Source organism: Eufriesea mexicana, unplaced genomic scaffold (assembly GCF_001483705.2).
Source record: "Eufriesea mexicana isolate 0111107269 unplaced genomic scaffold, ASM148370v2 scaffold9634, whole genome shotgun sequence".
Classification (NCBI taxonomy): Eukaryota; Metazoa; Arthropoda; class Insecta; order Hymenoptera; family Apidae; genus Eufriesea; species Eufriesea mexicana.
In genome coordinates this window covers 269030-282961 of record NW_016917345.1, presented here as the reverse complement: position 1 = coordinate 282961, position 13932 = coordinate 269030, and the positions used below count along the sequence as shown (strand labels likewise).

Here is a 13932-nt window from a genome sequence, read left to right as displayed (position 1 = left end):
TCTTTTTCCTATAATTTTTACAATTCCGGAAATTGCAAATCCCCGCTCAAATATTCTGCAAGATGCTGGATTACTATTTTCCGGAAGTTACAGTTCGCTCTTGTTACTGGTACAGGGTGGATATGAGACACTCGTGACAATATCTTGTATAAAATTGTACAAAAATTCAGCCAACACTCGCTCCGCTTTTGTCCATTAATCGATCATTTCCATCCAACGCCGATACTCGCTTTAGAGAGCTAAACTTTTGCTCTCCCTATTATCATTCACGAAGCACGTTTGCTTATCCTCCGACTCCACTTCTACCCCCTTGTTCGACACCCTTTCTCCATGGCGTGTACGCAAAAGCGTGAAATCGTCCTCCCGTTGTATTTCGTCGCAATCACGGACACGAATGCCCACGGTTCTTTTACGCGAATGTTTTAATGAACGCGGTTCCTCTGATGCGCGTGCTTTCCCTTTCTCGACCCCTTCGCCGCGCACCGCGCTTATTTTCCGCGTTTTTCGAGGAAGAAACGGGCAAACGTAGAGATGGAAGAGGGACAAAGAAAGAGGAACAGGCGGAAAAGAGGGGAAACAGCGACGATTCTTTCAGCAACCACGGCTGAAAGGTTAAAAAGCGCAAAACCAAAACTCGATAAGCGTGCAGGTAGCTGTGTGAACATCTGTCACAGATACGCGTCGAACGACGGACGAGATTAAAGAATCTCGTTGCATCGTTGCATCGTTTCCTCTTTTTTTTCCCTCTGTGGCACACTTTTCCCTGTTTCTACCCCTATACGCGTACACACGCAGATTCCCTTTATTTCTTTTATTTCGTCTTCTCGCCGGGTTTCACCTGACTGTGGAAAAATCGAGGGAACGAGCGGAGTGCCGCGGTTGAATATTCCTCGTCGATCCCAAAGTGGTAATAGCGAACGGTTGCCAAGGTTCGTCGCGGCTCGATCGTGCGGATTTATGGAATGTAAAAAAAGGAAGCGTCGCGACGTCGGAGGAGCAACGGGATCGCGGATTTCGATCGTGAAAGTCGCGGAGGATTATCGGCCGCGTTTCCCTTCGTTTCATAACGCCGGAAATTTCACGCGAAGCGAAATCGTCCCGCTGGAAAATTCGCGCGGAACGATACACGCTTGGCCTGTCAGCGCGTCGTCGACGGCGCCGATCGGAAAGTTTCGAACGAGCGGAGCGCGAAATTTTCGCGGGGGAAAATCTCGCGCGAAAACACGTCGGAAATCGGATCGAACTTTTTGCTAAAACGTCGTTCGCGTCGAATTTCCCGCTTATTCCTCCGGCCTCGATTTTACGGGATTATCCGCGGGAGAAATTCGTGGACATAGGCAAAGCAGTACGCGCGATCTCTCGACGAAAGAAAAATCGAAGAAGCACACGTCCGGGGTGTGAAGATAAAGGATTCTGCCGAGTGGGTGTCAACTCTTTTCCCTTGGACTACCTCGAGGAGGCCTCGCGACGTTCGACGTTAAGTACGATCCGCGTTGACTATACGTTACGCTGACTGGCGTTGGCTTTCGTTTATTTTCGTTCGGTAATTGTGCTCGTACAACAATACAGGAATCACTGTCGTCTGCAGCGTAAGACGAGAAGGAAGCTCGGGGAGAGGACGTGTCGATTAGAACAAAATCGAATACGCAACCCTTCCAGTCGAGGCAAAGGATAAGCACCATTGTCGAGCCTCGACGGTGCCGCTTGAGCCCCGTCAGGGCCGAATATAACGACAGGAGTGTCAAAATTCAAGGCTCCACGGCGACGAGTATATAATGGCACAATGACGAGGAAGGAGCCTGCCTTTGTACCAAACAGCTGGAAACCATCAATTTTTGTTGAACGAACCGAGAGGTTTATCGAATTCCTTCCGGCCCCGTGATTGGTATATTCATCGAACGAATATTTATTTTTATTGCAATTATGGGTTTTAACTGTAAAATAACTACGATATATATATACTGTATATATTATCTATTAAAGTCAATTAACCCTTTGCACTCGAGAGGTGATCTTCAGTCACCATTTCATAAAATTTGCAAGATCGATATCAATTAATATATCAAATTTTGAAGTAATGTAACAGTGTGCGAGATATCGAAATCAAATAATTCTACAATGCTTTATTTACTACTCAGAAAAGTATCGTCAATTTTTTAGTAGAGAATCTTTGAATTTCTACTCTTCTCTAGCCAAGAGGTCGTCGAGTGCAGAGGGTATATAACCTAACCATCGACTACTCGACCGATCGAGAAGTAGCATCAGAATTATTAGAACGTGACAGATATCAACGAGGATCGTTTTTCCATACGTTCCCTTAAATTCCCAAAGAGCCTTCCATATATAGAGCATTTTTCCATACGTTTCCTTAAATTCCCAAACATCCTTCAGAACCTTCGATCCAAATAACACTACCACTTTAACGAACCATTGGGATATATAGGTTCTAACTGTAAAATAAGTACGATATATATAGACCGTATATATTATCTATTAAAATCATTTATACCATGGACTACCCGACCGATCGAGAAGTAGGATCAGAATAATTAGATCGTGACAGATATCAACGAGGATTATTTTCGATATGTTCCCTTAAATTCCAAAAATTCCTCGGAACCTTTGTCCAGATAACGCTAGGTTAAAGAACCATTGGGATATACAGATTCTAATTGTAAAATAACTACGATATATATATACTGTATATATTCTGTATTAAAATCATTTATACCATCGGCTACCCGACCGATCGAGAAGTAAAATGAAAATTATTAGAACGTGACAGATATCAATGAGGATCATTTTCGATACGTTCCTTCAACACTAGAACTACCGATCTTTAATAGGTACCTAACTATAACGTGCACAGATTATAGTAATTTCAACGATACGATGAATATGAGTGAACATATTGATTACAGTTCTTTCTTAATCTGAGTTGATACCAATTTTATTCTTAAAGCAGGTGTGTGTTCGGTGATTGCAAAAAGGAAAATTCTGGGACCAGTCATTTTGACTGGATTACAATGAAGTTCTAGTGTTAAATTCCCAAAACTCCCTCGGAACCTTCGATCCAGATAACGCTAACTTAACGAACCATTGGAATATATAGATTCTAATTGTAAAATAAGTACCATATACATATTCTCTGTTAAAGTCTTTTATTACTCAAGGAAGGTATATGTGCCTCTGAGTGCTTCTCTAGAGAGGCTGACCGACTCGTGAGAGAATGTCAAGAGGGTACGTGACGCGGTTCGCCTAACCCCCAATTCTTATCCAATATTTATATAAACATTCTTCCTCGGAATATAGATTTTATACTCTATTTATTCATACCGTATATCCTAAATTAATTTTTATACGTGTACGACCAAACTTATCTTTTCAACAATTTTCACGATGACTCGAAAGAAGAGGAAATTACTAAGAGAAGTTCCAGGCAGGAATTACTATGTTCGAATGTTTGAAATAAAAAATAGAGCCAAAGAGAATAGCGTTTCACTTCTGAGCCAGTTCCGTGTCAATGGAAGGATTCTGACAACGCGATATATGATTTCGAGGAAGAGCATTTGAAGAATATTGTTATCTGATTACTCCAGCGAGTAGTTCATTCGTCAGCTCGCTCTAGGGATCCATTAGACGCTCGCGATGATTCACAGTTTCGGACAATAAAACTTGGCAACCCTTTTGGGCTACGTGGCTTTAAGAATGGAACATTTGATCGAAACGAGTCTCGTAGGTGCGTAATATATCTATGTCCGAGGCAACAATGTGATACGAACGGTGAAAAGCTACGCGTGTCGAATGCGTCGAGTCAAAATCTCTCCAAAGGTGAAAAGATATCGACGATATATAACGTTAAAGCGTTGTACGAAGAGGGAACCTTGCGAGTCTGTAACCGGTTAAAAAGATTTTCATCTATCTACGACAGGGGAGGTAATTGTTGAAGAAAGTAAAATACAAGCTAATCGGTTTTCGGTTTACATTAACCGCCCGCGGTTCTTAACAGGGCGGTAAGATCGTTTGCGCGTGTATTTAAGCGATGGGCAAGATTCATTTGTAAAACAGCGGGGATGTTATTTCAGTGGAAATTTTAAGACAACGTTACGTTCCACTTGCTAGATGAAATTAATTTCATCGACGAATTCAAATTCATCTGATAAAACAGATAGACAGTCAGACGTAATTGTTATAATAAAAAATGAAATTTGAAATTTGTTCGAATTTGAAACTAAAGGTACTCGTAGTGCCTTGCTGCGGCAAGCAGGTACAATACCTAGCGTCGAAATAACACGTCGATATAGTAGGAGCGGGACTTTATCGACACGCTTGAGTATGCAAAGCACAACACGTAAAAAATACTGGCCTGGAAAATAAAATGTAGAATACGAATTTGATGAAAGAACATAGCAATTTCGAAAGAATATACCAATTGTTTTGAAAAAGATTCGCGAGTGAATTTGAAGCTTGGCTCCTAGTTTGACATCGCTTTTCAAAGATCTTCCGAAGAAGAATATTTTTGGGAAAACGATATCGATTACCACGTCTCGCTGCGTAGAAGGAACTGTGGAATGAGACCAGGTCTTAAAGACCATAATACATTGATCGTCCCAGTGGCACTCTTTTGTATCAAAGATACGTTTCTCTAACTCGCGGATAGAGGAAGAAAATGGAGCAGACGTTTTATCAGAAATATAGCAATGCTTTGGTACTTTCGTCCAATTGGTCCCCGCCTAACTCGAGTCACTGATTATCTCGACATGACTCATACGAGAAGATGTAGAGATGTGATGATGTAACGATGTAACGCCTACGAATCAAAGATATTCGCGAAGACGAGCAATCCTGGCAAGACTGCAAGATCCTGCTGCCTCATGGGGTTGAAGCCAATAATGGACCATCCCGTGAGATCTAATCGCAGACACGTTATGCGCGTCCAAAGTACAAGACTATTACCCCAGTTTGCCCAAGGCCGCATAATCCTCGACTTGACATCGAATGCAACATCAGATGGCCTAATGAACGTCGCATGTCGGTGGTCAAGAGTGACTCGTCGAACAATCGCGAGAACGATTATGTTGCAATTTAATGAGCAAGAAAATGAAAGAAGCATAATTTATTTTTAATTCCAAATTAAGTAGAGTACTTCAATGTAGAAAGCTACTGCACAATAGGCTAACCGTAGACATAGCCTAGATACTTATCGTATTACGAAGAATTAAAATACATGCATCCAGCAACATCTAATTACGTTTGATACACAAAATTTTCGAGACAGATGCACTGTTTATTCCAATCAAATCTCGCACTCGGTAATTTTGCAAATTATAACTAAATTTGCACTCTCCCTGCATTGTTTTCCACGAAATATTAAATTCTTCTCTATTTTGTTATGCTTCTATGCTCTATGTGCTCCTTTCGCGTATCTATAATTTTTAGATATGCAGTAAAAATGCTATTATCTATGTTAGAGAGCTTTTCTTCATTTATACACTTATCTATTAATCAACGATAGGATATGTATTGAAATTAAGAGATACATTACTAATCTTCGTAGAAACTAATCAATACATTATGTACTGACGAAAAGAAAAGTTTCACGTTTTGGAAGCATATTTTACGGGTACGAATTGTTTTAATTTTTCAGTTATATAATATACATATCTTATATATATATTAGTATTACTTCTAAAATATGCATTTCAGAAGTGTCTTGTGCCGTGCAAAACACCATAAATGATAAGATAAGAGAAAATGTACATTAACAAATCTTTATAGACGTACAATCTAGTTTACGGTGTGTATTTCGATAAATTGCCATCAGATGGCCATTCACGTTCACTGTTGCATACGTCAGTGACCATACGCGTGGTGTGAAGAAGCTTTGTAAGTTCGAAATGGTACCTGTCTATTAAATCGCTGCTTTCTTAAAATTGTATTATGCGACGTAACCGATGCTTAAGCGCATAATAAATAATATTTTTATTCAAATACATTGAGAATACGAAAATCTAATGATCGCGTTGCCTAAGAATGATGCATCTACATGACATTGCCTGTTGCATTTCAGTTTTATTTATTTTAACTCCTATCAAAGCGGATTACCAGAATTATTTAAACCTCGAGGTAAGCGAAACAATTGAATGTGAACTATAAAAATTGATCGATAATATTGTTTGTTGTAATAACATAGAAAAATATGTAATAATTTAGAATCTAAGAAAATTAATATTTAATCCTTAATTATAGTAATTTTTTAAACCATTTTTGAAGTGAAGATAACATACATATCGATTAAATAGATTAGCATATACTCATACCCTTTACTTACTTTTATTTAATGATCATCTTTAATATTACAGCATAGACCAATACATCTACCTGATCAAAAGTTTAGCTTTAGTGAATATTCAGAGTATTCTGATAATGATGAAAGGGATAGAGGATCTATAGGGAATCAAATGCCAGTATTGTATTCCAATGAACATGCACCGAAGACTACAACTGATACAGAACGACATACCTCAGATACATTTGTCAAAAGTTGGTAAAATATTTTTGAAAGTTCAGTTTAAAATATGATACATTTGCTTATATGTATTTGTTTTTTAAATAGATATTATATGGGATTCTCAATGGGCCAAAAATATCAAATTTGGCCAGATATCGGCAGTGTCTATAGATCCAAATGGAAACATTGGAATATTTCATAGAGGGTCACGAACATGGGGTGCAACTACATTTGATAGAAATAATAGATTTGATAGAAATAAAGGACCAATTCGAGAAAACACTGTAATTCTCTTAGATAAATTTGGGAAAAAGTTATTTGAATGGGGTGCAAATATGTTTTATTTACCACATGGTTTAACAATAGACATGGATGGAAATTATTGGATTACAGATGTAGCCTTACATCAAGTATTTAAATTCAATAGTGAAGATATATCAAGAATGAAAGATCTAGCAAAAGTAAGAAAAAGGCAATACAATGAAGAAACAATGTTTATTAATAATCACAATCCTGATACTCTGATTGAAACTTATATACCTAAACCTTCATTGATTCTTGGAGAAGCTTTTGAACCTGGTAATGATGGACAACACTTTTGCAAACCAACAGCAGTTGCTGTAGAAAGTAATGGTGACTTTTTTGTCAGTGATGGTTACTGTAATTCTAGAATTCTTAAATTCAATGCTAAAGGAAACCAAATTTTACAATGGGGTCGACGCTGGAGAATGGATGGTATTTACATTTATATTTGATTCATTCTATTATATAATTTAAATTTAGTTAAACCTTAATCGATATACTTTATATTGTAGGAAGCATGTATCTGCAGAGTCCTCCAGAAAATGCATTTTATATACCTCATGCTTTAGCACTTGCTAGTGAACTAAATTTAATTTTTGTCGCTGACAGAGAGAATGGTAGAGTTTCATCTTTCTTTGTAACCAATGGAACATTCCATAAAGAATACAAGCATCCTATTATTGGTACAAAAGTATATAGCGTAGCATATGCCAAAAGAAAACTTTATCTGGTTAATGGTCCTGATGTAACTCCTAATAACCATGTCCGAGGATTTGTTCTCGATGTAGATACGGGAAATATATTATCTCAATTTGGTCCAGGACAAGATATGAAGAGACCACATGATATAGCCGTAACCGACGATGGATCAGAGATATACGTAGTAGAATTGGACTTACAGACTGCTTATAAATTTTTGCAGGGTAAGATGATAACTACTGATAATTAAGTAAAATATAAAACCTATCTACATTTAAAGAAACACCTATATCATTTTCTCCATAGATACAAATGCATCGATCCAAACTGGAAATTCTGTGGCACATGTAAACCCTCATCATGAACCAGCACCTTTAACGGGTAGTGATATTTACTATTCTTCTGGAGGTACTACAACAGCAACATTAGTCTTATCCCTTGTTACAGCAGCAGTCATTTTTATTGCCCTCTGTGTAGCAATTGCTGCAGTTGTAGCAAGATGTCAAAAAAGAGGTAGATTGTTTCAGTATGATGAATCCGCTGTCGAATTCTCAAAACTAGTCGAATAAGAATATTCATTTGACTGATTTTGGGTTGTTGAATAATAGCTGTGCACGCATGTCAAATTAGTTTTGCCGAGGTCAAACATTCAGTAGTGATTTTATAGAAAGTAGTTATCTAGTAAAATGCCACATAATATTTAGTAAAATACCATTTTGGTGATTAAAGAGTAAAATACCATTAGTTTTACAAATTTGACATCACAAATTTTTTATTTTATATTTAGTTGGTTTTTTTATTTTTTACATTAAACTTTTTACTGCATACAATTTAACAAACTTTTGTACTGGTGATGCATAACTTTCATTATATTGTTAAAAAAATTATACTTATAAGAAAAGGAAATAATATTTGTGTATCAAATTTGAACACTGTAGAAATGTTAGAATGTTATATTCGTGTTTTAAAACTACACCAGTACAAGAGAGCTGTATATAAATGTATAATTTAGATGACTGATTAAAGTTTTGATCATTATTTTTATTTCAATTGTATTTATGATTTTTAGAAGTATTATACAAATTATTATCGTGGTACTATATTGATATTTAACCCACCTATTCTACAAAGAAAGCGTTCCACTTTTTATATTTTATTAGTAGGATTCTCATAGCTTATAATTAGAAAGATAAATTTCATTCACTTAACATTCCATTAACATATCGCTTGACTTCTATAAGACTTCCATTTACACAATAGAATATTTAATAATTTATGTACTTATTGTGTAAATATTGTTTAAAACTTTCTGTGATTGCACAAATGTATAAATATCTTTGATTTATAGTCTTATTATTGAACTTTGTATTGTATCCGAAACTAAAGTATAGCGAACTCTCAACTGAATCTAAGGTTCTTTTTATGAATTATTTGCGCGTACCCAATTTTGAGAAATTACATTTTTTATTTTCTACCTCTTGTATATGATCATTTATTTATTTTAAATGTCCACATCTTGTAAAAGAAAATATATATGTTTTCATTTTAACAAAGTTTTTCGTTATTCCCCTACGCGTTATCCTATTTAACTTCAATAATTTTCGACAAATTATGTAAGTATCGAATAGTGCACGATGCTTAAAAATACGTAGCGATTAAATTTTGACGGTATTTTGTACTATTTACATAATCGCATTTTTGGTTAAGGTTATACAACATATTGGATTGGAAATGACAGTAAAAGATCGCGACGCCATTATTATCAAATACGAGTAAAAGATGTAATTGATTTTTCAGAAATTTTCTAATGTCGTATATTTTTATAAACAGGATGTTTGTTAATAATGCGCAAACGAATGCGCTGGGAAGCCGAGAGACGAGAAAACTTTAAACTCTCTAATCTCTTGGAAAACAGAAGAGGCAAAAATTTCAAGATAATGAAGAAACGACCAAATACGCGAGACTTTAGTAAATTGAACACAGAACCAGAAACCTCGGAGGATGAATATCCAGAGAACAGTTTTACAAATATCATTTAATAGTGCTTTAATCGATCAATTATATGATTTTAGGGCACTTACCTTTGTGAAGAAACGTGTCCTTCCTTCCATTTATGCTTCTTGCGTGTATATTTGAATCTGGGTCTCCATGACACGAATTTTACGAAGACCATATTCAAATTGCGAGATATTCCAATTAATGCCTCAGGATTGTTGCCTTCTCACATAAGATCACTTAATTATCACACACTGAGTTAAGTATATGTAATTACTTCACCGTATTGTTCAAAAAGGTGTCGAAATTATTACTTAGAAGTTCACCGTTAACGAACGTCGTTCCCGCCTATACGCAGTAACCGAACGTCGTTCCCGCCTATACGCAGAAACCGGAATTAACCGAAGAGAACCGAAGATACCCGAATATAAAGGATCACGCGATTATTTGAATCTAGTATCTCGTTAGTCGTGTATTTCAACTTGATCGATTTAATTTAATATAAACTACTATCCTATGTGTCTTAAATAATAATAACACTCGAAGAAAGTATTAAAATGTTTTATTTATATTTGAGAGACGAAATGCGATATATATTAATATAAATATCTGTGTTCGTGTGTGTGCGCGCGCATTATAATATGATATTTAAGATTGAACCGCGTTTAACCGATTAATCGAATATTGAATTCAATAGTATCTGTGTTCTCTTTGACTGCTGTGTAATCAGTGTTTCCAAATAACTGCAGACATTTTTAGATTTTTTGTTTTTTGAGTCAAAGTTTTGATTTAGTTCGAATAGTTACGATAGTTTATATATACATAGTAATAAGTTTGTGAATGGTGAAAATAATTCCTACAAAATATGCAACAGACGAAGAGTAGCCATCGGACGCTTTAAAGGTTAGAAATTTTATTATTCCGAACACATTTGATTTTACGTTAAATTATTTCTTATAACGTTAGAGTCTATATTAATAGCCAATATATTCTGTATATTCGAAATAAAGTAAAAAAAGTTCAATATCTCTAATATATATATATATGTGTGTGTGTGTATATTACGTATATTGCGTATTACGTATAATTATACGTATATTACACATATATATGTATATCGAGATTCAAAGAAATTTAAGAGTATTAATCTCAGTATTATAACTTACCTGATAATAATGGCCTTGCAAATGACACTTGAGAAGTGACCAAACTTGTGCTGTATGTATTAAATGTCAATATCTATTTACAAATTATACCATGTAACAATGTATTACAAATTATTGACATATCCCTTTTAAAGATACAGGAAAGAGGAGATAAAGTATCTGTATTATGTCTGTATTAATGTAATTGTAATTTTATCCTTATATATTTTATGAATATCGTACGTTCGAAATTTTTACGTTCAATCGATATCTGCAAATTTTTACACGTTCAAATGTGTTCGATAGAAAACAGCATTTTTCTAGTACCTGAAACCAACTGCATTTACTACTTTTAAATGTATCGAAATTTATTATACCAGTATTCAACTTGCTTTATATTTCATTTCTTCTATTTACCAGTTAGGCGTCTATTAACTTTGTACCGAGTCTATTTTCCCTTAATAGCTACGAATATATATTTATGTAGTACGTAGAATTGCCGCAAACCTATTGTACGAATTCATGAATATGAAAGTGTATATTTTCAAATAAAAATGGTGTTTATACTATTGAAAGTAATTCAGTCAAGGTATTCTGCATTGTTTCTCGGGATTCATTCGGTGTGGTTATTAAAGATATATATGTATATACATTAAAAAAAGTGTGACTTTTTGATAATGATTTATTTTACACGCTTAGTTGTCTTCTATACACAACTATACAACGATAAAAATTAAAATTTTTCTATTTATCACTAATTAAGGTCATTGACGATAATGATTTGTGTTAAAGATGCATAAAGTCAGTCCACTCTTTTGCGACACGTTCTATCAAATATGTTTCATTGCTTACAAAACGTGCGGGCCGGGAAAAGAAACGAACGTTCGTGTGAAATATGTAATCGATCGTGTCGTTGCAAAATATTCACGCAATTACTAGCAAGCACGACATTTCGACAGACTCGATCCGTGAAATAATCATTTTAACCACTCACGCAGCTGATAAATAAATATTATTACATCTTTCGCATATTCAACGAGAAATATGACGTGATTCCACGGGGTACTTTGACAAATGCCATCTACGCGGGCATATAATCTTATTTAAATATGTATAAAAATGTGCAAGTCGGTAGCATAGAAAATATTCCGATAAGAAAGAAAAAGGAACAGAGAACAAAGAGGAAACAAGAGAATCGCGCTAGGGGTCAGTTCGAGTATAAGTTATTTCATCCCGAACACAAATCGTACCAGCAGGATGAAATTTCAGAAAAACATCGTCGTCTCGCGGCTATACTTTTTTTTTTTTTTTTGTACATTAAAAATCGTATACGTTTCGTAGTAATACACTGACAACTGCATATCGTTCATTTCATATTTATCACTAACTTTTACCTAAGACTACCATAAATTCGTAACTAGAATAATCGACGTTCGTCGTCGTAGTCGTCGTAGTCGTCGTAGTCGTCGTCGTCTTCGTCATCGTCGGCGTGATTTTCGTCGTCATCTTCGTCGTTCGCGATTACTACAGTAGTACCGCTTATCCTTCTTGCAATATCATGTACACGGCGCGTCGCTGTCGAAAAAAAGGGAACAGCGGGCCTAAAATATCACAATGTCCAAGTATACTCGCATACGTTCGTTCGTAAATGGGATGCCGTGTTCGCTTATAATACTCAATTATTATTAATATTAGACGTATACTCTATTTACAAAACTTACGCTCCGGTGTAGAAGAAAAGAAACAATCTATATTTGTAGCGTTTTAGGAGATTATTCGGGAAATGCAATATGCAACAGTGCTAACTTGCATTTTAGTTACGCAAAGTATTGTTCCTCTCATGCAACATTCAACGTTACACACACACATACCGGTCTTCTCGAAGCATGTGAAATACCTTGTTTAATGCACGTCGTCATCTCTCGAGCATTTACTTACATCATGACGCGTGAGGAATGAAACCAGTCTGTGTTCGAATTATGGAAAGCCGAACGGAGAAAGACTAGCCTATTTTCCTTTTACGATTTAACTTATACGAATCTGTCGCGTTTAATTATTAAAGCTTAGAGGGATCGTTGAACGGGCTCCATTTTTTTTTCTTTTCTTTACTTATTTCGCTTAAACTAAGATCAAGTGTCGGGTGATGAAACAACGGGTTTTGCGGAAAATCATGTGAAAGTAATATTCTTCCTTTGGTTCGTGAAGGTAGGTTTGTAAAGGGAACCGTAAGCAAACTGAACTAGGCTTTTCCAGAAAGTTATCAGTGATATTACTAAATATAATAATTATAATTGATCATAGTTGTTACGCCAATCTTTTACTATATTTACAATGCCACACGTAATACTATAATAACTTGTCGTATACTTTTTCGTTACACCGTGCTACGGCGTGAGAATTTATTATTTATGATTCGCAAGATTCCTTTGAAAGAACACGCAGTAGAAAATAATATTTCGTAACGTCGAGACAGACTCTCGTTTAAATAACTCGTTTAGTCTTTGACTAAATAAATCCACCGGATCTCGTACAACGTAATTCGCGAGGAAGTCAACGAAATAAACGCGAAGTATAATCGTAAAATACGGGGAAAATTAAACGTACCCGTTCCAATTGTAGCAACGATGGAATTATACGCGCGTAAAATTTGAAATTTCGAATTAATCACGATAGAAATGCATGGAACGTAGCAAATCGTTCGACGAGCATCGGTGATTGAGTTTATTCGTGTATATATCAAGTAACCATCGCGTCTTCTCGGCGTTGCACAGCTTCAATGTGTCACGAATCCTCCCGAAGAAGTCACCGATGCGTTACATTTTTAATCGGCCAAGCCATTTTCTCTTATTCTTCCACGCTTTCGCCGTTAACACCCTCCAGGAGCTTCTCGATGTTTCTTCGTTCAGTCTATAAACTCACTTTTCTCATTGCTCGAGTATCACGATCACGCGTATCGTTGACAGAAGAGACAGGCAGTGGCACGACTCACTGCCACTGTTGAAATCGATAGAAATTCTATGGTCGCTCGAACCGCTATCCGTGATTACGAGTTCACCAGCCAAGCAAGGACAAACTCGACGTGTTCTATCACCATTACAGGGACAACTAAAATTCGTTGTTATCGCAGTTTACTTCTCCCATGACTTAATTTCTATCAGTGGCGAATTTGTCGTATATTTCCATCGTCCAAGTACTCGAACGTATCGTTCTCCATATCGGTGTACGGCCAGTGCCGGTAACTCAAACAACAAAATCCATCGTCCAATTCCTTCTTCGGCC

The 13932-nt window shown here is 36.1% G+C and overlaps 1 protein-coding gene across 1 annotated transcript; it reads left to right on the top strand.

Annotated features, from left to right (window-relative positions):
- Positions 1 to 6033: 6033 nt before the first annotated feature.
- Positions 6034 to 9552, top strand: LOC108553252 (peptidyl-alpha-hydroxyglycine alpha-amidating lyase 1). The gene is made up of 6 exons (XM_017908078.1): positions 6034 to 6126; positions 6363 to 6543; positions 6617 to 7246; positions 7327 to 7737; positions 7820 to 8026; positions 9344 to 9552. Exons 1-6 carry the CDS (start codon positions 6034 to 6036, stop codon positions 9550 to 9552), a joined length of 1731 nt encoding a protein of 576 aa, XP_017763567.1.
- Positions 9553 to 13932: the final 4380 nt, after the last annotated feature.

Excerpts from the sequence above, each read along its gene's own strand:
- LOC108553252 (XM_017908078.1), top strand. The coding sequence starts at position 6,034 with ATGATGCATCTACATGACATTGCCTGTTGCATTTCAGTTTTATTTATT. Across the intron at positions 6,544-6,616 it reads CTCAGATACATTTGTCAAAA|ATATTATATGGGATTCTCAA; the intron begins GTTGGTAAAATA and ends TTTTTTAAATAG. Across the intron at positions 7,738-7,819 it reads TGCTTATAAATTTTTGCAGG|ATACAAATGCATCGATCCAA; the intron begins GTAAGATGATAA and ends TTTTCTCCATAG.